At 32.6% G+C, this 27,700-nt stretch overlaps 1 protein-coding gene across 1 annotated transcript in view; it reads left to right on the top strand.

Moving 5' to 3' along the window:
• Positions 1-27,700, top strand: part of CSMD3 (CUB and Sushi multiple domains 3) — a 1,224,761-nt gene that overhangs the window by 270,783 nt on the left and 926,278 nt on the right. Inside the window, exon 4 of the mRNA XM_015145899.3 lies at positions 4,085-4,279. Within this exon, the coding sequence (XP_015001385.2) occupies positions 4,085-4,279 (195 nt within the window). The remainder of the gene's footprint in view (positions 1-4,084; positions 4,280-27,700) is intronic.

Raw genomic sequence — 27,700 nt, 5'->3', positions numbered from 1 at the left:
TGGAAAGTTACTTGATCTTCCTGAGTCTCAGTTTTCCTTTCTACACAATGAGTAGAATTATACCCATAATGTCGAGTATTTTATGAGATAGAAGTGGAAGAATGCCCAAATGCCTATTATAGCTGATACTCTACAACAAAGGTTGACTTTCTCAAATTTTTAGCTCAGAAGGCAAGGGACATGTTATAGTATTAACTAGTGCACATCATAGAGCAATGTTAGTGGTAACTCTTAAAAACTTCTGATGAATAAAATAGTGTCAGTGTCACTTACCAAGTCATTTATCTTTTCTTTTAACTAACAGAGAAGAGTGTCGCTAAACTCTACCCGTTCAAACACAATTGAATTTTTAAAAATTTATCTTGTATATTTTCCAAGGAATTATTTTGCAATTTCAAAAATCTTTTACACTTTAGAATAGTCTATGTTGTCAAAATATCTTCATATTTGCTGATAATCTCAATGCTGTGAGAAGAGAAGATAAATAAAATATACATCTTTCCAGCCAAAATCAGATGGATTTTAATTAGACTAAATGATTTGTTATGCCTAGAGCAGTAAACTTAACATAAAGGGTCTCTGACATTTTCTGAGACATATTTTGAGTACAAATTCTTCAGGTTTATTTTCCAGTGATCTCAGTTCACCAACCTGCCCACTCTAAGTGCTCAACCAAGAATACAGTGTAAAGAGCTTTACAGTACTTCCTCCCCTACTCCAATCCCATTTTAATCTTTGTATTATGGGACATTAGAAGACAATTTGTCAGATTCTATTATTTTGTGTTAGTTACCTAAACCTCTTAATCAATATATTACTGTCATCTGCTGGTAAAGGAAGATAACTGAAGTCTTTTCAGCAACTCTGCTTTTAGGTGTAATAATTCGCTTCAAAAACACATTGAGATAACAAGTATGATGTGTCTAGCTTGCATGTACATCTGATGAATTACAAAAAAATCTTCCCTTATAAATTTGTGTTTTCCTTAATAATTTTATATGTTTTAAGCAATATCACTTACTGTAAATACTTGCAACATATATTTAATAATTATTTTACAGTTTGATTTACTGAACATAGTTGAGTAATTCATTTTCTTTTTTTTTTAAGTTCGGGTACATGTACAGGATATGCAGGTTTGTTACATAGGTAAAACTGTGCCATGGTGGTTTGCTGCACCTAACAACCCATCCCCTAGATATTGAGCCCAGCATGCATTAGCTCTTTTCCCCAATACTCTATCCACCCCCACCCTCCCACAAGTGGTCCCAGTAAGTGTTGTTCCCCTCTCTGTGTTCATGTGTTCTCATTGTTCAGCTCCCACTTATAATTGAGAACATGTGGTATTTGGTTTTCTGTTCTGAAATTCAAATTCTGGATGGCTGGAAGAAACATTATCTAAAAACTAGTCTATCTTAGCAATTTATAAACCTCTTTATTGAAAGTAAATTTAATTCAAAAGTTTAAATATGCAGCACTACTTAGTTTTAAAATGTTAAGAGTAAGAAGCGAATGTTCAATCAGAACATAGTCTTTTTTGATGGTGGGTTATATACTTCAGTTAGTGACACATCTTACTTGCTTTGCCTTTAAAAATGCACATACACAGCATAGAGAGAAGTCCTGAATTAAAGGGTTAGAAGAAGACAAAAAATATAATCCATGAGCAATGGTTATAGAATCAGGATCAATTAAACCTGAATGCAAAATATCTTAACTCTCTTTATAAATTACTCAGTTAACAGATGATGATGGGTAGATGTTTCTATAAATGAAGATGATAAACAAGCACAAACAACAGCAGGAATTTCCTGAAAGTGGAGGCCAGATATGCTTTAAAATTGTCTTCTTTGAGTTTCATTTTGAAACAACCTAAATTTTTTATCAGTTTTAGAAATAATTCAGCCACAAGCCTTGAGATTAAGTAATCTATTAAGATTCCATTCAATGTTACTATTCATCACTGCTTCACCTGACATGATTTCCATTTTGCTTTAGGTACTTTATTCTGGATAATATTTATTTGTTCATTTAAATCAAAGTTAATTTTGAGTCCAAAAACTATTCAGAGCTTTCTTCTCTTTCATTTTATTCCCCCACCTAGTTGCTTCCTGTGACATAATTTGGAAACCACTTTTCTCCTAGACATATAACTTTACGATAATTGAAGTCCTGACCTTAATTATTTTTTAGAGGGTAGAAGGAAGAGGAGTGGTTTAATTCTAAGGCCGAAAGTGGTAGTTTCATTAAAAGTATCGCCTTTGTTATTACTATATTCAGGGGATTGAATTTTTGTTCATTTTGTCAAAACTGATTAACCTCACTGTCTCTGGGAGCAAACATCTCAACTGCTAATCAGATGATTTTCCAAAAAATTAAGTATTTCAAAATAAACTACTGTTCAAAGTGTTTCTTTAAAATTTGCTCAAAATTCACAGACAATAAATTAGTATTGTTTTAGTGAAAATTCACATATAGCATATGTCTTTGAGAAATAACAAAATAAACAATTAGAAATAACCTTCACTACCGACACTTTAAATATTTTACAAACTTAAGTTTAGAATGTATTATTAAGAAAATTATCTATTGAAACCATATACATTTAGTAAATATTAGTCAATTTCTTCACTTTTTTAGTTTTAAGAAACCTAAAACTACATTTTTAAAACTCAAAGTAAATATTTTTTTCTCTAAAATATATGGATGTCCTGTGCTCAATACATTTTTCTTGATTAAATTGATCTCATACTGGAAATTAATCTGTGATTTTTCTTTTACTTGCTTTGAAAAGTTTAGACAAAAAATTTAACGTAAGTTTAAAAAACACTCTCAAAATTAAGCTATATATTGTGAACCATTTTGCGTTTTAATATTTTTGCTTAGTATTGACATTGATATTTTAATTATTACAATGGTTTGTAATTATTTGAATTAGCTTTGTAATATTATATAGAACTTAGTAACTGCACAAATGAAATAAATATCAAAGCAAAATGGGAAAAATATTTTACTTTTTATTGCAACATCACTCTCAGCTTATTATTTTGCAAGAACAGTAGTTCCCACATAGTCTTAATTAGTTTTCCTTAATATAACCGCTGATGTAACTGCAGTAAAATGGCCGAAACTAAGAAATTAATGTTTGCACAATACTATTAACTACCGACTTTACTCAAATTGTGATATCTTTTAGTTCATTAATTACTGTTTGTGATTTTATTATTTGTAGTATAAAGGTAATATAACAGTAATAAAATAAAAATGTACAAAACAATATGAGAATAATCTCTAATATTTTTATTCTTGAAGTTCTGCTTTTTTCAATTTTTTTCATTTAATCTAAAGTTGGATTTTTTCTGAATTGAATATTGTTTTAAAAACTCATGTTTGTATACTTGTTTAGTTTTAAGCATCAATAGAAGAAGGTGATAGATAAAACATTCTGATATATCATTTTCCATATATTTTGCCTATTGATCTAATTAAAATATTACAACTGTTTGCACTTATTGTTATCATTCTTAATATACACTCAAAGTTAATAACAAATAATAGAGCTGAAATTCTAGCTCATCCTCCCTCCCTAACTTTAAAAATTGTCCACTTACTACTCCACTGTGTTTTTCTCATTTAAATGAAATAAAGGTTTCCATGCAAAATATGTATTTTATCTAGGTTCATGGTTTAAGACTAAGCACTGAAGGACTGAAGATAATGTTAAGGAAATGAATTTGCTTATTACTATGTTATTAGAATGTAACTTTGAAAAAGCCATGGAGTTTTACTTATCTGAGTAAATATTAATATATGAGTAAAAATATGAGTAATGCTCGGAAGACTAAGTAATATAATATCTAAAACTTTCTAGCATAAAGAATGACCAGTAATACCTCTGTGATAAAGTTTAGTTTTCTTTCCATATTTCACTGTCACATGTGTTGGAATAGAAGACATTTCTTTTCAGTGACTCTTCTCCAAAGAAATAAGAATATCCATATCTGCATATATAATTGTATAAATCTGAAACAAAAAACTGCTTATTGAAATAACTGTAAACTGTTCTTTTCCTCCTTTTTAATAGAATTGCAGAGTAGCTCTTGTGGAAATCCTGGTGTTCCGCCCAAAGGTGTATTATATGGTACAAGATTCGACGTTGGGGACAAGATCCGCTACAGCTGTGTCACTGGATACATCCTTGATGGCCACCCTCAGCTCACCTGCATAGCCAATTCAGTTAATACAGCTTCGTGGGATTTTCCTGTTCCTATCTGTAGAGGTAAAATGAAAACACTTTAAAAATGAGAGTTGTCATCAGCCAGTGTATTTGAAAAATGTGTTTGGTGCCTGTTTCTTCTACAGAATCTAAAGGAGGGTCCAGGCATGGTGACTCACACCTGTAATCCCAGCACTTTGGGAGACTGAGGTGGGTGGACCACTTGAGGTCAGGAGTTTGAGACCAGCCTGGCCAATGTGGTGAAGTACCATCTTTACTAAAAATACAAATATTGGCCATGTGTGGTAGTAGACGCCTGTAGTCCCAGCTACTCGGGAGGCTGAGGCAGGATGATTGCTTGAACCCAGGAGGAGGAGGCTGCAGTGAGCTGAGATAGCACCACGGCACCCCAGCCTTGGAGATAGAGCAAGACTCTGTCTCAAAAAAACACCAAAAACAAAAAACCAAAAGCCTGAAGGATAAATAGTCTCATATACTACATGAAAAGTAGAGAAAAATACTAAATTTTAGTATTGACTAGTATCTCTATCACATTGTTTGTGAAATTAGGTAGTAAATTATATATATCTATGTACATAGTTATGCCTGCATTGTGTATTTATATGTTTTCATATTTATATTTAAAACATGGATTTTATGATGTTTAGAAATTTAATTAGGCTGTCAAAATTGTTTAGCTTTAAGAAATATTGACTGAGTCTATGAATCTTTCTGATAGAAGACAGCATGGAAATTTTTGAAATTAATTGTACTGTATTTGTTTACTATCAATACTATTAAGATTATTTGTATCATGGGGAAAACACAACAATATAATAATGTGGACAAAGGTTCAAAATACAGAGCTTGGGAAACAGAACATATTCAACATTAGCTAAGCACATGGATGGATTTTTCTTAGAAAAATTCTGGAGGCCAACATTGTGTTTCCTCTGGGCTTCTTTTATTCCTTAACAAGCATGTGCTTCTGTAATTCCTCCATGACTGGGATGTGGGAATGTCCAACTGCCCATCTAAATTACTTTATAGCTTCCTCCCAAACATGTCACTGCAAATGCATGCATCACAACCTCCTGGTAATTAGACACAACAAACTTCTTATCCCAGCTTTGCCAATTGCCATGTGAGTTACCTCAGGAAAATCAGTTCAACAATTTGAGTCTCATTTACCTCATTTAACTAATGAAAACAAAACAAAACACAAAACACCTGTTCCATTTGTTGTGCGGATTAAATAAGATAAGCTACACTGGCTGCTTAGTAAAAATGTCTGCTATATGGTGGCATTCTTTCAATGTTAGATTCCTTTGCTGCATATACTTCAACTACTACGGCTACCACAATTACCGCTATCATTACTGCTACTGCTGCTGTTGCTACTAATATTGCGTAACTACTATTAGCTATCATTTATTTAAGCACTATAAATATACTGTGAAATTTATAAGCATTATCACTTTTAAATTTCACTATAATAGGAAACCAAAGCTTAGATATTTAAAAATAATTGCTTTAGATTATTAGCTGGTAAACATCAAGAACTATGAAGAGTTCTGACATTTTACTCTACTTTCAAGTTAAAATTATTTGCCACAGTTTCATGGATGATGACGGAAACACAAGACTGTTGAGTCAGAAATAAAGGATAGTTTATTACTCACAGCAGCACTAGGAGCAAGAATAGCAGGATTTGTGCCAGTTTCTCAAGCCCTAATTCTCATAGAATGGCATGAAGACTGTGAGATTCCTGCACAACTTACTAAATGTTATTCTAAGAGATGAACCATGAGCTTAGAAACCTGAATTTTTTATAATGGACAGTAGGCACACCCGTTCTTTCCTCTGGAGGGAGCACCGTCTCCGTCCCTCAAGGCTGTAAGGAGAGTTATCCTTTGCTCTGGTGGAAAACACTGTATTCTCCTTGGCTATTTTCTATAAGGAAGGATAACCAGGTACTAAAAAGGAGGACAATTTGTACCTGTGCTCAAAGATATGCAGAAACATGAGTGTAAAATGGAGAAATGTCTCCCAAAAGCACATGGGCTATGGCAGAGGCCAGGTCTGAAATATTCTCTCAGGTTCCAAAGCCTGAACTTGTTACCTTTTGGATACGTCACCAGAATAATTTATGTCTCTAAGAACTTTTCTTTATAATGGGAGAAATTGGATATTATATGGAATATTATATGGAAATCAGCAGAAATGCAATCTTTTTTTTTTTCAAAAAAAGCATAAAACTCCCTAAATCAAAGACCTATTAAAATTCTTAAAACCTAAGTAGTTTACAAGGACTTAAGACACTTAAAACTAAGAAGTAGTTTGAAGAGATTTCAATGGAGCATTCTCAACACTACTTGAATATGAATCTCTGTTGTTTGGTTCCTTCATCTCAATTCAGACAATAGGCTTTGGAATCAGAAAGGCCTTATTCTGAATACTGATTCTGCCACTTACTGACTACAGACTTTGAGTAATAATTGAATTATTTTGGAAGCTATTTTTTTTTTTAGTTATACTGGGATGAAGAGATAGGCAGACATACCCAAATCATAAACTTGTTAGAGTTTAATGTAATAACATTCATAAAACATCAGGTTTATTTATTACTTATGTTAGCTCTATCATCCAACTTTTCCTTAGCACCTGTTACTATCTCCTCCTTAAAGAAAGGATATATAGTCAACAAAGACAAATTTGAAATGGAATAATATCAAATGTCCTTCTACTCAAATCTAACCCTAAAACCAACACCTCTATTGCCTTTTTTTTTTTTCTATTGCCATTTTGGTTTCAGGGTTAAACTCTGCTACCAGCATATTTACTTCCCTACTCTTCACTCCCAGGTCCCAGCAAGACTTTTCCCCTTGACTTCCACTCTAACTTCTATGATTTTTAAAAATCTATCAAAATTGGCATCCACCATTTTTGAAAATATTAACTTTAGTCTACCCAGGTCACTTTTTTTCTCCTCAGCTGTAACACTAATGAATAAATTTACTCATTTGTATGTATTTATTAAGGGCCTTCCTTCTGCAAAGCATTATGTTATGTGCTGAGAATCAAAAGATTGATTAAGAAACAATTTCTGTTTTTAAGAACCTGTGGTCCAGTGGGGCAGACAGTAATCAAGTAATTGCAGTAATGTATGCTGATTGCTTTAATAGCAGAATCTGTAGAGTAAGCTAGGAATCTTGATAAGGAAGGTATTAATATCTCCCATTGAGTGCATGGAAGTTCAGCTAGGGACAATGCTTTAAGAGAAGATTTTACAGAGAATTGCTAAACATACAAACTATATAGAGCAAGAACATTTTGAATGAAGCAATAATTCATGTAGAAAGTACAGATTTTCCTTTCCAGCCTCAAAATTAGTTCTCACATGTTACTAATATGCACTGGCTAAAGGTAGAGTCTAAGTCATACTTCATAGAACACATGACCTAATTTTCTAAGACGTGATTTATCTCCCACTAACCAATTTTTTCATTAAAACTTACAGAATGGAGTAGTGTATATGCAGTGTGTGTAGCTGTCGTTCATTTCCAGAGAAAAGATGGCAGACTGCTCAGTTCATGCCTTCCCTCTGCTTTTCTTTTCCACTTGATAGCATACTGATTCTTCAATTTATAACTTTGCAGGGGGCTGATAACTCTGTAATGATCTACTCGTTGCTTTCCCTGGAGTTTACGTAGAGTCTCTCCTTGATGAAACCTTTGCTTTTACAGAGTTCTTTTGATGCTTCCTAGCAATGGTAGTTTAATTAAGAAAAAATGTATTCCACAACAACCTAGAGGGTATGGTGCAAAGCTTTTGTGTTTGTTCACAGGCAGGATGAATTTTATCAACACCATTTGGTAGTATTTGTAAAAGTCAACTAACTGCCTGCAACATTCTGTACAAAGTGAAACCTAATTCCTATGCTCCAAGTCTTGAATGAGAATACCTGGAGCACATGATGTAGCTTCAGAATCTTTCTTAACCCAGTTCTCACAGATGAAGTGGAAGACGAGGTGAAATGGTTATGCTATTCCTATGTTAAAATTTTCAAAATTCATAATTATATTTTGCATTCAGAATGGTAATATAATACACATACCCCAGGAAAAACTAAGAATTGTATGTAAAAGAGACACATACTTTTGGTGGAAGAGGTAACATATTAAGATTTAAGAAGGCAGTCAATAGGAAACATATGGCTGCATTAGAAATGTGAATTTTAGATTAAAGAAAATTTTAAAAGAGTGGCACGTTGTATTGATCATTTGAGTTTATTTGCAGCCAAAAATAAAGAACTTGGACTTCATACGAGGGCTCACGGAAAGGACTAATCAGTAAGGGGATGTGATGCTATAAAATGTTGACAGAGTTGACAGGTCACAGTAACCAAACCAAATATTTACAGTACATACAAGCAAAAGGGCTAATGAGGAAACTGTTGCCTTTGACAAAGAAAAATAAATCTTCCAAGTTTTATTCTTGGAAGACCATTGTCCACAATGTGTTAGAGAAATGACTGATGAAATAAGAATAGCAGCTTGATTTGTCACCATATTGTATTATTCTCCTGCCAAAAAACTTTGATCAACAATTTTCTGGATCAAAATGTAATACCAAAACATGGAATTGTACTGAGCAATAAAAGACAATAGTTGGAGAAGAAAGAAGTAGGAAGCTTTAGCCTAGTCATTTTTTAAATTTTATATGCGAAAATTCCTCCAAAGAAGTAGTGACTTAGTTAATGAAAGGATATTTATTATGTTTACTTGTTCCCTGCTCTGTATCTGGAAATTACTTCACAAAGGCAGTAGGAAATCAAAAATGCCATTTACTTTATGCATAGTAAGTCCCAATTACATATGAGTAAGTGCTGAAATGTGATATCAGAAATATGATACTACATAGAAAATAGATAAGGTTATTGATAAAACTAATTTAAAGAAAACTGAAAAGTACTATATTGAAACAAGACACGAAAATAATTTGGTGCCATATTTCTATTCATTCCCATATAGTGCTTAAACATAATGATAAATTGTACTTTGCCAAAATGAAAATATATTTTATTATGAGATTTTACATACTCAATCAAAACAAAGTCCAGTTTTTTCTATTCACTCTAAAGATTATTTTTTAGCATTTTTTGTAGCTAAAATCTGTAGTTTTTTTTTTTTTTTTTTTTTTTTTTTTTTTTTTTTTTTTTTGAGACAGTCTTGCTCTGTCACCAGGCTGGAGTATAGTGTCAAGATCCTAGCTCACTGTAACCTCTGCCTCCCAGGTTCAAGCGATTCTCCTGCCTCAGTCTCCCGAGTAGCTGGGACTACAGGTGCATGCCACTACACCCAGCTAATTTTTGTATATTTAGTAGAGATGGGGTTTGACCATGCTGGCCAGGTCTCGATCTCTTGACTTTGTGATCTGCCCGCCTCAGCCTCCCTAAGTGCTGGGATTACAGGCGTGAGCCACCACTCCCAGCCTAAAATCCGTAGTTTTTAAAAACATTTTATTAAAAACCATTGTAAACGGTCATCTCCTTTTTTCTTAAACGCATTCCCAGAGAAGACAATGTGTTATTGTAACTCTCTGAATCACAGAGAGAGTAGTGTCAGTGGTAACCTCTTTTACGCCGAAGAAGAAAGGACTCAAACGTACTGTTGAATATAAAAATGTCATGAACCAGGTACTAAAAATTCTTTTTGAGGATTGAAGCATTATGGTTTGATTGAGTTCATTTTCAAATACCTTATTTTAAATATTATTTCAGAAAATGTTTTAGCACAGACTTTGAGTTCCACCACACTTGCCAGTATCTGAGCAATATTATTTGGGCACATTCAGCTCTCGTTAGCTCTGTCATTTCACACAGAGATCTAGTTTCTTAATGCGAACAGTTATATTTGATGCTAATGAGGAAAACATGTTGTGCATGTCTTTTAAAGAACAAGCAAGTTAAGCATGAATTGTTTGGTAATGGAATTATCAGCTCAAAGCCTGCTAACAAAATTGCAGTGATGTCAATCCACAAGGAAAACTTTGCAAGTGTCACAGGTCACTTGCTGCTGCTTCAACACCCCCTGGAAAACGCAGGCTATTCAATCAACAGTCAGATCAACACTCAATAGTCCTATTATGCACCTTAATCTTGTTTTGAAAAGTACATTTGTGTTATAAAATAACATACATGTCCTGACTAGAGTATTTTAGAAGTATCCAGCGTAATGGAGCAAAGGCAACATGATTTATCTTTAGGGGTAGAAAAGTTGATTTATATTTCTGCCATGTGTTACCTGAGTGTGTTATTTCTTATGTCAAAAACTGAGCATTTTTACTTATTTCAGAATTGTGAAGGTTAAAGAAATTAGATTAAATGATAATTTTGAAAAAGTTATATAATGCTTAACACATAGAAGTGCTCAAAACTACCTAATTAGTTCCAAACACATAAAAGTAAATTATTTTTAAAATCATATAGAAGTAATAACTATCACTTGTTATGTTTGTGTTTACCATATTTAAAATATCTATTGACGGTTAAACATGTGCCTGGGTTCAGAAATAATGGAGAATATTTTTAAAACTCAGATAGTCAAGAACTCCGGAAAGAGTGGATTCTAGACTAATAAAAGCCTTGGTTTGCTTCATATCTCTGCCACTGAGAAGATATAAAACCTTAACCTATATGTTTAATTTTTGAGACCTCAGTTTTTTCACGTGTATAATAGGGGCAAGTCCTACTTACTTTATAGTATTAAGATAAGGATTATGTTGGTAAATGTACGTAAAATACCTAATCAATGGTATTCAACAATTAGTAATAACTACCTTATTTTTTTTATCATGTTCACAACCAAAAGATGACAAAAGTACTAACATTTATTTGTAAAGATGTATTTTTGAATATGATAATAACATTGAGATATGAGGTACTAAAAAACTAAGAGTGCCAGAGAATGGATGTATCTAGGTTCTGGGATCATACAGGCAGTAGAATTAATTTTTTCAGCATTAAAAGGAACTTTAAGCCCGACATTACCCAAAAAATTAGGTGTGGGTCAGCAAGTATTAGACATCGTTTTTGAAAATATATTTCCCAAAGTTAACATAGCATTTCTGAATTATCCATGTCTGGAAGTTCTCACATTTGAAGTATATTCAATAATTAAACTCATATATTTTATTTTATGCTTAGTATTATTATTTTTTGAGACAGAATTTCACTCTATTCTCCCAAACTGGAGTGCAATGGTGCAATATCAGCTCACTGCAACTTCCATCTCCCAGGTTCAAGCAATTCTCCTGGCTCAGCCTTCCAAGTAGCTGGGATTGTAGGTATGCACCACCACATCCAGCTAATCTTTGCATTTTGAGTAGAGACGGGGTTTCACCATATTGGTCAGGCTGGCCTTGAACTCCTGACCTCAAGTGGTCCATCTGCCTCGGCCTCCCAAAGTGCTGGGATTACAGGAATGAACCACCGCACCCAGCCATAAACTCATATATTTTAAAAACTCACTATACATAAGTCACATTTCTGAGTATAATGATTAATGAAACAGCTCCAGGCCTCATGAAACTCAGTCTGTTGAATACGGGAGTTTTGTATTTGAAAGGCGATCTGGGCTATTGTCCAAATGTGTATAGTCTAATTTCTGTGCAAAAGGATAGAGGGGTATTCTTATATAAACAATATATGTTGGCCTTATGTATGTTTCTTATGTTCAAGGAAGAAAATCAAGGCTTCCTCTTCTTATCCTGCAATCACTCTTGGCCCGACCATGGCAACAGTCAGCCATTGGGGAACATTATGTTCCCCATTTTGCATTTGTGAGTTGTGTCTTCCTTCATTCAGGCAATTATTTACCTTTTCCCCTCATCACGTACGCAATAGCTAAAACGTTTTTGTTGGTTTACTCTATTGTTCAGGTTTTTTTATTCCTTCATCTATCATTCTTATTTTATACTAATCAATTTTCTTTGATGATAAAGAGACAATCTGTATATTTTTTAGTATTATATGTTACAATAGTGTAAATTTAGAGATTTTTATTTCTTCAATGGAGTGATTTTAACTTCATTCTCTTTCTGTGCAATTCCTAGAAAAATGTCAACTGTATATTTTTTAAATCAAAGACAAAAGTCAGTCTCTTTTTGAGGCAACTAAGTCTTCATTGCTTACACGAATTCTGTGTAACTTTGAGCCTTTTGTTTCTGGGAAGGCTTTTGTTTACTTGCAGTTTTTTTGTTCACTTGTTTTGACAAATAAGAATTTTAAAGTAAATTTTCTAAATGCAAAATCCACATTGTTTAGGGAAAGTTTACATTTTTGAAGAAGCTATAACAAATAGTTTAATGATGTTGTTCCCAAAATTAAAACAGAATTTTGTAAACATTAAGTAAATACTCATTTCTATCACAAATCTACATTTCACAATATGTAGAAGGAAAGACAAGTATATTATCTTTGTGTCCACAAAACATTCATATGATGATATAGGCCCATGTCTTAAAGAGAAAATGATGGGGCATGCTTAGCCAAAAATATATTGACAGCTTCAGAATCCCCTGTGGTGAAATAGACTGTTCAATGTATGATAAGAACCTTGAAAAGCAATCATCTAACTTCCTGCTAGGATATAAACTCAGTGAACCACAGCAATGACCATCTGGTATTCTGTTGCTCTTTGCAAAGCCACCACTCTAAAGATGAAGCAAAATAAATTAGAATAAACCAATGGAGGAAGGAGAATAGTAGCCACCAAAGACATTTAATGCTATGTGACACATATTTTAGTAGACTCATTCCATGTGAAAAGTCCTTTGTGTTTTGTGCTAAGAAAGCATAATAATAGGTATTTTTACAGCAATCATTGGAGAGAGATACTTTGTACACTTTTGGTCTTGTTTTCTTTTTCTCCTGTGCAATATTATTGATCACCCATTAGCTTAGGAAGTTAAGTAAAAGATATACGTGGTTGAACCATTCAGTGATGAAAGTTCGTCCATATCATTAATAATAGAGAACAGAATTTAAATTCTGGAACTTGGATGCCTTCAAAAACTCTATTTTTTGGCCTATTGCTCAATGTGCATGAAATCTAAAGGCTTTCTATAACTACTTTTCTTAGGGTTTTTCCAATTGCATATCTGACTCAAAAGAACATAAATAATTTTCTTTTTACTCCATAATTTTTATGTATGTAAAACTGGATCCAAATGCATTACATCTTTAAGGAGTCAAGGAGGAATTATATTTTTCTATATATATATTTTTTGCACTAATTCCTTATATTTAAACAAGGCAATTTCCATTTACTGCTCCCTACATTTGTTGAAGTTACTATAGTATTCCAAGGTAAATTATCAAGGCCACTTATTATCTATTAATATTTAATGTATAGCTAACTTTAAAAAAGCAGTTGATGCAGCAAAAAATATGATATATGTAGCTAAATAACATAAAGTGGAATTAAGGCAAACTATAATAAAAGAAAATAACTAGTGAGTAAGATGAAACCAAGAGAATGGTTAATTTACAAAAGTCAAGTTCTGAATTCTTGTATCTTTGTTAGAATCAGCGTTATATTTAACTTTTATTTTTCTTACACCCTAAACAAATCTGGAAAACATGATTAGTTTATAGTCTCACAAAGTAAAAGAAAATAATTTGTGATGAAAATTACTGAACAGAATGAAAAATTTCTTTTGATAAACAACACAAAGAAGGCACAGTATAATTTAAGGCCCTACATTATCTATAATATTAGTAATATGAAAGGAAAATTAGCTTCTCAGGTCAGGTTTGTATTACCTCTTTTTACTGACATATAAACAATGCCTTTATATTGAAAAGAAGATTGAGAATTGCATTGGAGAATTGTATTCACTGAGTCAGTAAAATCAAATCATACCTGCCTAATGTCACTGGTCAAGTATGAGTGATGTGTAACACAACTGTCTAAATTTAGTTCTGACCCAATTTTTATATATTTTCAAAGTTTGAATCTCTTTGTTAATTCATATATTTGGAATTTGCCCTGCAAGTTAGTCATCTGAAAACAGAATCAAAAGCATAATGTTTTTGCATTAATATTATCTTAATTTTTTATACAGTTTAACATTTAATGGATGCCTAATTTCTAGAATAAGTTTCTTTATATATTTTCACATTTTATATAGAAAACTCAGTATTAATATAATTAACACAAAATTTATGCTTAGCACTAATTTCTAATAACTTTTTAGTTATAAATATAGTATCAGACATTAATTTCAAGCTTTTCTGAAGTTATTATATGATTGCATTTCTCACACGAAACTCTTTCTAAAATGGCTTTTGTTGCTGAATCCTTTTATCTTTCATTAAAATTTTTTTTTCTAAATAATGGAGTTGAGGTCATTGACAATGCAGTTGCGTATTTTAAAAAGCACATTACAAAGTACTGACTTCAAAAAATTTATTGGGTATTCTATTGTTTTATCCCTGTGTTTTTTTTTCAAAATACAGCATATGATGGGCTGAAATTTTAATAAGACATCAATATTATAGCAACGGATTTTCATATTATAGGAGAGAGAACATAGTTTTATTTATATTTGTATTATTTTAACAAATATCTATTGAATGATAATGATGGACAAGAGGTCAATAGCTATTGCTGATTTTCAGGAGCTTTTATAGCTCATGGGAAGCATACATAAATAATTACATACTAGTAAGGAGTGAAACTCCATCTTCTAAGAAAGATACAAATACACTGCCATGGAGGATGAAAGGCATTTGAAAATTTTAACGTGATGTGAAGAGTATTAATCTTCTTAGAGACTTAAAGAATAACTTATAAGTTTATATTGTATTCCCTCTCCTCTTTTATCTCTAACATTTCATGAGCACTCTCTCTGGGCCAGAGATGTTTTTGAAGTATTCTACATATAATAACCCTTTTAATCTTTGCACCCAGGCTATAAAGTGGATGGTATTTGGATCCCTATTACATAAATGAGAAAACTGAGCCACAGTAAAGGTTAAGAAAATTTTGCAACATCACACAAGTAAAAAAAGGCAAATCTAGGATTGGAATTCAAGCAATTTGGTTAAACAAGTTCTTTTTTTTTTTTGGATGGAGGGACAGAGTTTCACTCTTGTTGCCCAGGCTGGAGTGCAATGGTGAGATCTCAGCTCACTACAACCTCTGCCTCCTGGGTTCAAGGGATTCTCCTGCCTCAGCCTCCTGAGTAGCTGGGATGACAGGTGCCTGTCACCATGCACAGCTAATTTTGTAAATTTAGTAGAGACAGATTTCTCCATGTTGGTCGGGCTGGCCTGGAACTCCCAACCTCAGGTGATCTACCTGCCTCATGCCTGGGATTACAGGCATGAACCACCACACCCAGCCTAGAGTAACATGTTCTTAACCGCTGTATTATTCTTCTTTTCACATTGTCTTGATTATACAACTTCCTCTTTCCATTTTTCTCAAATCTTTGCCTATATAAAGACTTAACATTTTTCCTTAAATAAAATCCCACCAACCACCCAATCAAACATTTTTAATTTTATAGCAACCTACTCTCTTGAGCCAGTGTCCTGCTGCTCCACTTTAATTCCAACATTTAATATTAGTAATCTTTCCTTGTTTTTCTCTCTTCATAAAACACTTTCTTGACGTTTCAAGATGTTTCAGTGGGTGAAAATTGAAAAGAAAAAAAAGAGCAGTTTCTGAGTTTCTGGGATTCGGGAACAAATGTATTTAGTCATGTATAATGTGTAGAGTTATATAAGTGTTCATCGTTTTGGTAAAGTAACGCCTTATTTGGGGTAACTAAAAGTGAATTGACTTTGGCTGATGGAGATAAATGTAGAGAAAAGAGGTGACAATTTCAACTGAGAAGATTGGTTGCAAGCATCTTTTGAAGATCTTTTGAAGAATTTAGAAGCTCAGACAAAAGAGTCTAAAACTCATCCTCTAACCTAGTGTAAACTATTAAGTATATTTGATTATTTTAGAGACAGTAAATATGTTCTTATGACAATATGGCAAATACTCTTCAGGTAAAAGTATCTATCATAAAAAGAGAGACCATCAGCAATAGATAGATTTGTTCTTCATTTTGGCAGACCACAAAAAGTTATGTTAGAAGTGGAGGGCGGTTGAGCGAAGATTCTATTTGCCACCTCAGCAATAATAATAGCATGGCTTATATATAATTTTATATACTATAATTTTAAGCATAACACAAAAATGACCTTATTTTACATTTCTAAAAACTTATCAATTAGGTACTATGATTTTCATCCTTACTTGTATCCAAACTAAAGCTAGTAGAGATTTAAAAACCTGCCAAAGTTTACAGTGGAATAGATATTACAACCTAGTAAACCAGAACCATTTTCTGTAACACCTTTGTGATGTTCTAAAACCTTTGCAACTTTCCAATGATGGTAATTTTTCTTACACACAATACTCTGAATTTATTGAAGCAATGCTATACCAGTTACTTGGCTTTGGTGTGAATCTACCATCACTGACTTAGATAAATCCGGATTCATCTCCTGGCATGTGAAGATGCTCAGAGAATAGACTAAAATTCCCATTATCAAGGAAAAACTGTAGTGGCTATTATATTGACCTTAGTAACTAGTATGAATTTAGAAACATGCTGCAGTTAGTCCTCAAACATTGTAACCACAGGACAGATTTAATTCCTTCTGGGACTATCTTTTCTTCCCCATAAATTTTAGCACCTTCAGGGCATGTTGTGTTTTGATTCAACATCCATCCCCTTGAATATAGCACATATGATTCCTGGATCATATTTCAGATGATTTCTTTCAAAATAAAGGAGAGGAATTCTAGATAATGTTCAGAGACCAAAGAATGTTATTAGGCACGTTGGAGTAGAATATTCATGGAAGACAGATTTATTATTTGTTTCCTAAGCAATATCAAATAATCCCCAAAGAAACCATTCAGTTATTTTTGAATAATTTCTCTTTATGCATTCTTTTAAAATTTAACTAAATTTGACTTTAGATTAATGAATACCATGAATTATGTTTTATTTATATTTATAGGATGTGGACTCAAAGGTCCTGGGGAAATCAGTTTGTTTTATACAATGACATTCTAACAACTATCAAAAAGTTACAATTCTTTCTAGTTTAAGCTATTCTTCAATATATAATCCATAGATGGGGAAATAGTTAAATAAATATAAAATTAAACATTTAAAAAGTAGAATAAAGTGTAAAAATATCTAAAATATTGCCTTATGACTGAGCACCTTGAATACCTTAGACGGTTTGAATTCAACACTTAAAAATATATTGCCATCATTTCCACTCTTCTAACTAAATCTAAGCCATGCATTTAAAAATCATTATTGATTATAATTTTAAAGAACTGCTGAGTTTTTTCTGAGTTATCAATATAGAAGAAAAATAATAAAATTGTTTCTTTTGTTATTATGATGTGAATTATGACTTCACAAGTTATGCTCCTTTAAAAATTTGTTACAAAGTCATACATACATATAAACAATCGAAAGCATTTGATTCCATAACATTAAAAATGCTTGTTTCTCTAAATTTGTGTTTTCAGGAAAAGTAAGATATATTTCTCACTTACTGTCATTTACAAAAGTGTCAATTACCATCATCTATTTACTCTTTCACATATGAGTTTTTAGTGTTACTTTTCCTGAGCACCAGTGTTTTGATTAGCTTATGGGAGTTGGTGGAGATGTATATACATATATATATACACAGACACACACACACACATATATATTCTGACTTGGCTGCTGGCCAGAGTGGATAGTGAGCAGAGGCCACTTCTATTGTTTTTTTCATCATTGAAACAATAATGCAATCAATTTATATCCCACAGATTTAATCAACTGATCAACTGTTAGGACAAATTATTATTGAGGAGTAGTTTAATAATTTAATGAGAAATTCATCTATTTCACTGATTTTTCTTAATTTAATTCAGGTTAAATCTATAGATATAATGGATTTCTATGGAGATGTTTCAGATAAAGCGACTTTAGGAAAAAGAGTAAAGCTTGAGAAGTACATAAGAAGAAACCTTGAATATCTTTTTCATTTTAGGAAAAAGAGTAAAGCTTGAGAAGTACATATTAAGAACCTTGAATATCTTTTTCATTTTAATTAATAAGTAAATATTGACATTATGACTTATCAGAATATATGAGGTCACACAGTAATAACCTGACAAACTTAATTGCTTAATTGCTTCAGAAAAAATGCAGTTGGGCAGGAGAGATCTACTTACCGTAGTCACAGGAGAACTCAGGGTTATAAGGGCCGACTCTGACTCTGAATATTTTCCCGTAATTGCTATAGTAGAAAAAAAGAAAACAAAATACAAATGGCAATCAGGCACTACTTTTAAAATTTTGGTCAGGCAGTGCCAGAAGGTATACATACTTACATTTTATTGGCCAATATTGGCACAAACACATATTTATAGGTCTATAAATTAAAGTATATTATTAAAGTATATATTATAAAAGTATATGTAATTATATATTCTACATATCATACATATGTTTACATATTATACATATTTTTATTGCACAAATCAGAAATCACATGACTGTAATTACTTCAAAAGTCACAAGACTTTTTTGAAGTCATGAGCCTAGAAGATGAACAAAAATATTTGTAAACATTCATTATACTCACCACATGGCTTTAAGGAACAGATATTTTGTCTGGAATTGCTAACAAGGCTATTCCCTTTTCTTATCTTAAAAAGAACCATCAATATTGACTAGTAGACTAAGATCTCAAAGAGGCTTGAGTAATGTCAAGATAAACTGTGTAGAAAATCCTTTTGGTTTCAAAAAACCTTGGCACCATCTTGTTTATTTTTTCCATCACATTTCCCCCTAAATGTTGCAAAAGAAAGATTGTTACTCCATGTATAAAAAATGTGTCTGTATCATTTATATCAATTGTACATTTAAAATTTTATATTTATAAATACATGTACATCTACATATATGCATATACAAAAATATATATAAACCAAAATCAGAATCAGAATACAAAATGTATTCTGATCATGTACCTTTTCATGGTACAATATTTTCATACTGTTCCCAAAGTGGATAGTTAAAAAGATGTGTAAGTTTAGGTTTGCATTTATATTCAGGGATAGGCATTTTAACTTTTGAAGGCATGAAAGAAAATAATCATTCCCTGTTTCAATTTGTTCCAAGAAAGAAATTCTTGCAAGCTGAATTTGAAAACTATGAACTTTGACAGAGTCAATTCAAGTGATGGTATTCAACTTTATTTTATTAACTTGTATTTTATCACTTGAAAAAGGTAAAATTCAAAAGCCAAACATATTGCATGCAGGATCTTCCCTTATCATACATATACTTCATTAACCTTATCATACATGCATGGAGGACCTTCCCTTTTCATACATGTGGTTCATGTTTCTGTCTCCTTTTGCTTCCCCTACACTCATGGTAGCGTTAGTGATGTCAGCCTTTCTTCCTGCTGAACTCTGCTGACTGCTTCTTGTATTGTTTTCTTTTTCCCATCCTTATTTTTTTTTTTTTTTTTTTTTTGGTCTGGAACTGTTGGCATCATGTAGTTTTAGTACAAATCTGACTTATTCAATCAGAATTTTCAGCACACTTAGTGCTGGTAGCAATGTATATTTTTTTCTGTTCTAGGTATTTTTGAACAAATACTTTCTGTGTGAAGTTCCACCCCTCATTTTCTACTTACTTACATTTTGAAATGATTTCAAAATTCTTCATGATGAAAGGTGATTTATAAATATATCCTAAAGAATTGCATTTTCTCAAGAACCTCACTAGAGGCGGAAATGTTATGATTTAAAATTCAGAACAATGCTTTATTTAGCATTGTAACTTTTCAGAAAATAGCATAAATTTGATTTCTTTGCTCTTCTCAACGAGGTAGCCATTTTTACAGCTGTCACAAAATTAGATTTAAATTCAGCATAAGGATGTTATGTATTCAAAGAGAGCTGTGCTTATAATACATATCTCATCCTCTGAAAATTTAACTACCTCTGCATTTTGAGCAGCTATTTCTGAAATGTGAAGTGCAAACATAGAAAGCATATAAAATGTACCATTGTTTTCTTCAACTCTACCAATGTCCAGTGGATTTAGTGATTTTTTTAAAGAAAGAAAAATCTAAGTACCTTTAAGTGTTAATAACACATAATGTTGTTTCAAAGTCAATTATTTTGGCAAGCTGTATCAGATGAAAAACTAACATATTGTAGCTCACAGAAATATTCCATTTACCTTTGAAGAAATCAAAAAGAAAAAAAAATAGGATACTGTTATGAGATTTTGCTCTACTTGACAGCTTATAAGTCAACCTGCCACAGTGTCATAGAAGCTGGCAAAAGACATGAGACTCTTGGGTCAGAGACAAGGGACTTTGTTAATCAAAGCACAGCAAACAGCATGAGCTTTATAGGCAAAGCAGTTCTTCTTCCTCAAGTTGCCCTTTTAGTACCAGAAGACAATGTGAAGTACCATATGTAGTTTATGTCACAGCTAAGGAATCCTGAGCATAGCAAAACCCCTATGTTTAATTTTTTGAAAGACTAGCACACCATTTTCCATAGTGACTGCACCATTTTATATTCCTACCAACAGTTCAGCAGGGTTGCAATTTCTCTATATCCTCACCAACACTTGCAATTTCATTTTTATTTTTGTTATTAATAGTAAACTAATGAGGTACTATCTTAACCCTATCTAAATACAATACAAACAAATCATCTCTCTCTCTCCTCCCCCTCCTTTCTCTCTCTCTTTTGAGACAAAATCTCTTTCTGTCACCCAGACTGGACTGAAGTGGCCTGATAAAGGCTTACTTACAGCCTAGACCTCCCTGCTTCCAGTGATCCTCCCATCTCAGCCTCCAAAATAGCTAGGACTATAGGCATGTGCCACCAGGCCTGGCTAACTTTATTTATTTATTTAGATGAGATTTTGCCATGTTTCCCAAGCTGGTCTCCAACTCCTTGGCTCATGTGATCCACCTTCCTCAACCTCCCAAAATGCTGGGATTGCAGATGTGAACCACTATGCTTAGACTATTCTTTCTCTAACATACATCAGAATAGGGTAGTCCACTTTTAGGGGCAGACATTGTGAAATTACAGTAATAAAAAGAGAAAGACTAGACAAGAACTTCTAACAAAATATTTTTTCTTTTTTTTAATTTTCTTTTTTTTTTTAGTATGCTAGGCATTGGGAATACAGATATAAAGCAACAACAACATAGTTCATATTATCACGAAGATAATAGTCTGGTAAAGAAGACAGATATTTTCAAATAATCAAGCATATAATTACCAATTATTATGAGTGATATAAAGGAAAATGCAATAAAATATGTTTCCATTAAAAATATCTGCTGCCAGAGAAGTATTAAGTTGTTCCATATGATCATAGATTATGTAGCGATATTGCGGTTGTATCCAATTTGACTTACCATCTATTTCTATTTGACACACTGGGCACCTGAATAGTGAGATAATAATACACTGATTCTTATAAGGTTGATAAAGTAATTTGCCTTTCCTAGCAAGTTTTGCTTACCTTTCTAGTCTAAGCTCTATTTAGGTGGCACAGCTCAAAATGTTGCTTGTTGGCTTGCTCCCAGCTGTAAAGTACTTAATGTTGGAAAACAAAAGAAAAAAAATTGAGCAAATGAGTGACCACCCACAATCCTGATTCTCTAACTCTTGATTCCAGGAATTAAAAAAAAAGAAACTTTCAGAATCATTATAAAAAACCACAGCAGCTGATAGGCTCCCTGTATCCACCTTGCAACAGTTTTTATATTGCCTGCATATCTTCTGTCAGTTGGAGGACTGAGAAGCCTAAATCTTGCTATTAGTCACTCAGTATTCATTAGTTACATACCGAATATATCTGTGTTAAACTTTCTACCATACATATTAGGACCAAATTTATTTTCAGAACCAACATGATCTTAGTTATGCATTTTTCCAACATAACTAAGCTGTTTGATTTCTAAAATTATAATATTCTCAGGATTACCCCTTTGAAATTAATTTCAAATATATATTCACAGTATATGGATTTGTTTTTCCAACTGTACTTCCACTTCAATTCCCCTTTCGTTCTGTGATCTTTACCTTGAATACTTGACCTTGTGGTCTTACCCTCAGGATGGTATCTTAAAGTCTTCAAATATTTTGCACTTCCCACCTTTAATAGTTTTACTATTGGAATTTATGCTATTCTTTGTTTCATAAAACTGCCATGAGTATGTGCAATAATTATTTCAGCAAATACAAAAATAAAGGTCAAGAAATGAGCTAACTTTTATTGAATTTCTACGTATATGTCAGGCATTATACTTGGGGAAGCTAGTCCATGGGACTCTTTTTGCAGTTGCCCTATGAAGTAGACATTGTCATCCTTATTTACAATTAAGGAACAGGAGAATGGTTCCTGGATAATCAAGTACTAACAGAATTGTTGATTAGGGCAATTTTTATGGGATACTTAAGTTCTGATAATTTTCTGGCTGCCTTTAAAAGGTAGACTTTTTTCACACTTCAGTAATAACTTTCACTCTTTACTTGTTGCTTTACCAGTAACTGTTAAATTTTTATTCTTACTTTAATTGCAATCTTGCTTGGTCTCAGGCAAAGATTTGGAAGATAGTTTATTATATTTCATTTTCTGTTATTTTTTTCACTTCCAATCCCCAAAGTAGCTTGTTTATTCAAAGGAAATAAAATACACATTTATTTTAACTTTCTGAGGAAAATGTCCTGATCATTAGGACACAAAATAGACAAATTTATATTTCTTATGTTCTCATGTGAATTGTTCAGGAGCTTGACAGTTACGGCAGCAGAAGGAATAGAAAAGAAGGGTATGACAAATATTGCACATTCCAAAATTTCACCATCAAATGAGAAAAACATATAGTATACAAAATATTTAAACATGCCTAGCCTCTTTTCACCCTTTTACCAAAGCTCTGAAGTAGCTATAGTTGTTTCAGCGTTACATTCTTGTATCCACTTTCTGTACTATGCATCTCTTCATTCTACAGCAACTGCACAATATGTTACTTCTGTTATTCACTGTATTCATTCTACTGCCCTGAATACAAGTGTTTATTTACATAGGCAGCTCTACGGTAAGATTTTGAGCTCCCTAAGATTGCATTCTGTGTACTCAGGACTTATCCCATAGTAGTTACTCAATAAATATTTGTTGAGTTAAAATTAATTTCAGAGATAAAAAAACACATTGTTTTCAAAGGAGACACATATTAGGTGATAGTGATGCATTTGGACTCAGGTCTTCTGAATATAAATCTCAGTCTTATAATTCAAATTTTTATGCCATTGGTTTGCTTTAATAAATTCAGTAACCAAAACATTGATGACATTCTCAAGCAATGTTTTTATATTGGTCACACTCAGACGTTCTATAAATAATCACCCACTAAAAAATAATTACACTGCTATTAAACTGTTTTGGTTTGTAAGTATTTGGTTTTGTAGGTAATTTTCCTCTTAAAAGCATTAAATAACTTAGTCATCTCTGTACATAAAATGTGTTCTGTATAAAATTTTTTAAATTACATGAAAACACAGGTCCCAATAAAAAAAGAACTATACAGAGTAATTGGCAGCAAAGCGTATAATTTAAATATGTGCACCAAACTTATCATTTATTGGGATGTAGTTTATCTTATTTTGAAATTAATATTTATTTCAGAATATAATCAGTGTGATAACTGACTCATGCACTGGATGGATTTCTTTTTCTTCTCATACCATCACAAGCTTAACAGAAACCTTGTAAATCATCTAATTCAGTATTTGTGAACATAAACTATCTTGAAGAAAAAAATGGCATACATTTTTTGCCATGGACTCCAAATATGTGTGTAGAGGAGAAAGTCAAAAGAGAATAGTTTTGATCCAACTCAGTTTGAGCAAAAACCATTATATGAGCAGCATCAACATTTGACTAACTTCCGTTGCACCCCCACTACTTTTTAACACTTATGTAGCTGTGAGTTCCCAACCTTTAATGGCAAGTCTTTCACTTTTTGGACAACTCTAAATAGAAGCCCTCTCTTATGTTGAATTGAAATTCCTTTAAATTCCATCTAGTGATTCAGATTGCCTCTGAATTGCTTGTTGCTAAACAATGTGTCATATTTTTATCAGGTAACCGATGAAGACTTTTCAAATATTAGAAAACATTTATCATAGTCCCACTTTCCTACCCCAAAACAGTCGTTGTTTGTTCTCTTAATTATCCCTCTTATAATAATATGCATCTTGGCATATTACTCTTTATCTATTGAATTTTGATGTAATAGATGAGATTCAGTCAAAGAAAGTGCCTCAAGCTGAAAAGGAAGTGAGTGATGCAAAGACAAATTTTCTTTTCCTCCTTCCTTCCTTCCTTCCTTCCTTCCTTCCTTCCTTCCTTCCTTCCTTCCTTCCTTCCTTCCTTCTTTCCTTCCTTCCTTTCTTTCTTTCTTTCTTTCTTTCTTTCTTTCTTTCTTTCTTTCTTTCTTTCTTTCTTTCTTTCTTTCTTTCTTTCTTTCTTTCTTTCTTTCTCTCTCTCTTTCTTTTCTTTCTTTCTTTCCTTCCTTCCTTCCTTCTTTCTTTTTCTTTCTCTTTCTTTTTTCCTCTCTTTCCCTCCCTCCCTCTTTCTCTCCCTTCCTTCCTTCCTTCCCTCTCTCTTTCCCTATTTTCTTTTCTTTCTCCTTTCTTTTCTTTCTTTCTTTCTTTCTTTCTTTCTTTCTTTCTTTCTTTCTTTCTTTCTTTCTTTCTTTCTTTCTTTCTTTCTTTTTCTTTCCTTCTTTCTTTCTTCTCTCTCTTTCCCTCCCTCTATCTTTTCCTTCCTTCCTTCCTTCCTTCCTTCCTTCCTTCCTTCCTTCCTTCCTTCCTTCCTTCCTTCCTTCTCTCTCTCTTTCTCTCTCTCTCTTTCTTCTTTCTTTCTCTGTTTTTTTTTTCTTTTCTCTTTTCTTTTCTTTTGTGTTCTTTTTTCTTTTCTTTTCTGAAAGAGTCTTGCTCTGTCTTCCAGGCTGGAGTGCAGTGGTGCAATCTCGGCTCACTGCAACCTCTGCCTCCTGGGTTCAAACAATTCTTATGCCTCAGCCACCTGAGTAGCTGGAACTACAGGCATGTGCCCAGCTAATTTTTGTATGTTTAGTAGGGATGGGGTTTTGCAATGTTGGCCAGGCTGGTTTCGAGCTCCTGGCCTCAAGCAATCCACTCAATTGGCCTCCCAAAGTGCTGGGATTACAAACATGAGCCACTGCACACGGCCAAAAGACAAATTTTTTAATCAGACAAAAGTGTAGTATGAAAAATGCTACCTAGAGAAAAAAATGCATGCTATAAACTAGAATCAGATTTAAAGATTAACTAGTCCCATATACTAATTTTATATTGTAATTGTTGTCAATTTTATTTAAAGCTTAGGTTAAAAGGGATTGGGTTATTCATGTTTCTTACTCGTAGAACACTGTCACCAAAACTTTTCTGCAACAGTACAAGACATACGGATGCAGGTATTTACATATGAATATGTGTATACTGAGTTGTCTTGAATCCCTATTCCGTATTTCTATGCATCTCCCCATATAAGAAACCACTCAAATGTGTTTGTTACATATCCCTGATTTTTATGTATCCTCATAAAATAGAGAGTATTTTATGTTTATATGCTTTTAAAACTTACATAAGCGGTATTATGCTACAGATCTCTTGCTGTTTCTTACTGTTTACTCAGTAGTGTGATTTTAAGTTTTGTCCACTTGCTCTATCTTGGTTGCACAATCTCAGAGGAAACATCTAGTATCCTCAGAACCTTCCCAGGTGGACTGTTTCAGAGTATCTGAGGATTAAGCTAGTTTTAAGAAGCTCTTCAGGTGGTTGTACCACCATATTGTATAGTTTCACCTATAGTGGTCCCATTGCTGGACACCTATATTGCCTCATACTCTAAAAACTACCATGTAAAAGTTACTCTGGAAATGTACTCCAGGACTGTGAGGTCTTAGTTACAAATGCATTCTAGATTTGACTATTTCTGAGCTGTTCTTCAGACTGACCATATCTGTTTATATTTCCACCAGTAATGCTTTGAATTTCCTATTATATTCTGACAAAACTTGGCATAAAAAGTCTCTAGTATGTGTCAGAGAAGTTAGGCATTTTTCTCAAAATCATATGATAAGATAATGTCAGAAATAAACCGCAACTTTAAATAATCTTGACTCTATAGGTAGTCTCACTACATCAAAGTGTCTGTAAAAGAACATTGTTTGATTCTATTGTCAATACTCTTGTCAAAATATGTCGGTTATAAAACTGACTCAATTCCTCTACTGAAGAGAAACTTCTGCTAAAGTTATTTTAAAATCAAGCAAATATGCTCTCTCTTTCTATTTTATATTGTCATTAATGTTGTTTAGATTATTGTTTATATTATTCTTGCCATTTTTTATATTATTCTTGTCATTCTTATTGTTTATATTATTCTCGATATTTCATATTGTTATTATTATTGTTTACTCCAGTACTGTGCACATTATTTGTATATTTCTGGTGTTTTGTCATAAAATGTAACAATTGCAATGGTTGACCCAAAGAGTTTCCATTGGCTTCCCAAATGGACCTTTAGCACAATAATACAATTAAGATAAAAACAATGAAGATATGTGAAGGCTAACATTCAATAAAAAGATTAGACAATAGATGATAGTATTTCACATAAAGATGTGAAATGCATTATATTTGGCTGAAACAGAAAAGTGAATGTGGTATTGTGTTAGTGAATCACAGGGCAATGTGATGACTTTGAACTTATTAACTATGGAATTTTTCACCTACTCACTTCACTTTTCAACTGAGTTACTTTACTAAGATTCCTGACATTTTATCCTAAATATTTATTTATTGATTACTGGGAAACTATTTGATTTCTCAAAAGATACCTTTTAATTTCTTATGTGCTAAATTCCCTGATTATGATTTTATGAAACCCTATATTTTCTGCACACTTTTTAATGTTTAATTTTGCTGTGGAGTGTGCTTATCTCAGATTTTATACTCAGTCAAGAAGCTAATGTCACAAATATGGATATAGACCTGAAAGTGAGATGTCAGTTCTCAATTGTTTACAATACTATTTCCCTTCCTTACTTGTCATGTCATGATCTGTTCAACCCTGACACTTAAATTATTGGCAGTAATACATACAATGGTAATGAATAAATTATGTTTAATACAATGTATTATGTATTTATTAGTAATTAAGAATAAAACATGAAAAGCTTGTCCTTTCCCATACTCATTTTCTATTAATGCAGAGCAAAATGCTAAAAATATAGCAGCTTAAGACAAAAGCAAAAATTAT

This window comes from Macaca mulatta, chromosome 8, assembly GCF_049350105.2.
Source record: "Macaca mulatta isolate MMU2019108-1 chromosome 8, T2T-MMU8v2.0, whole genome shotgun sequence".
NCBI classification, from domain to species: domain Eukaryota; kingdom Metazoa; phylum Chordata; class Mammalia; order Primates; family Cercopithecidae; genus Macaca; species Macaca mulatta.
The sequence above is the reverse complement of the archived record's forward strand: the minus strand, read 5'-3'. Positions and strand labels throughout refer to the sequence as shown.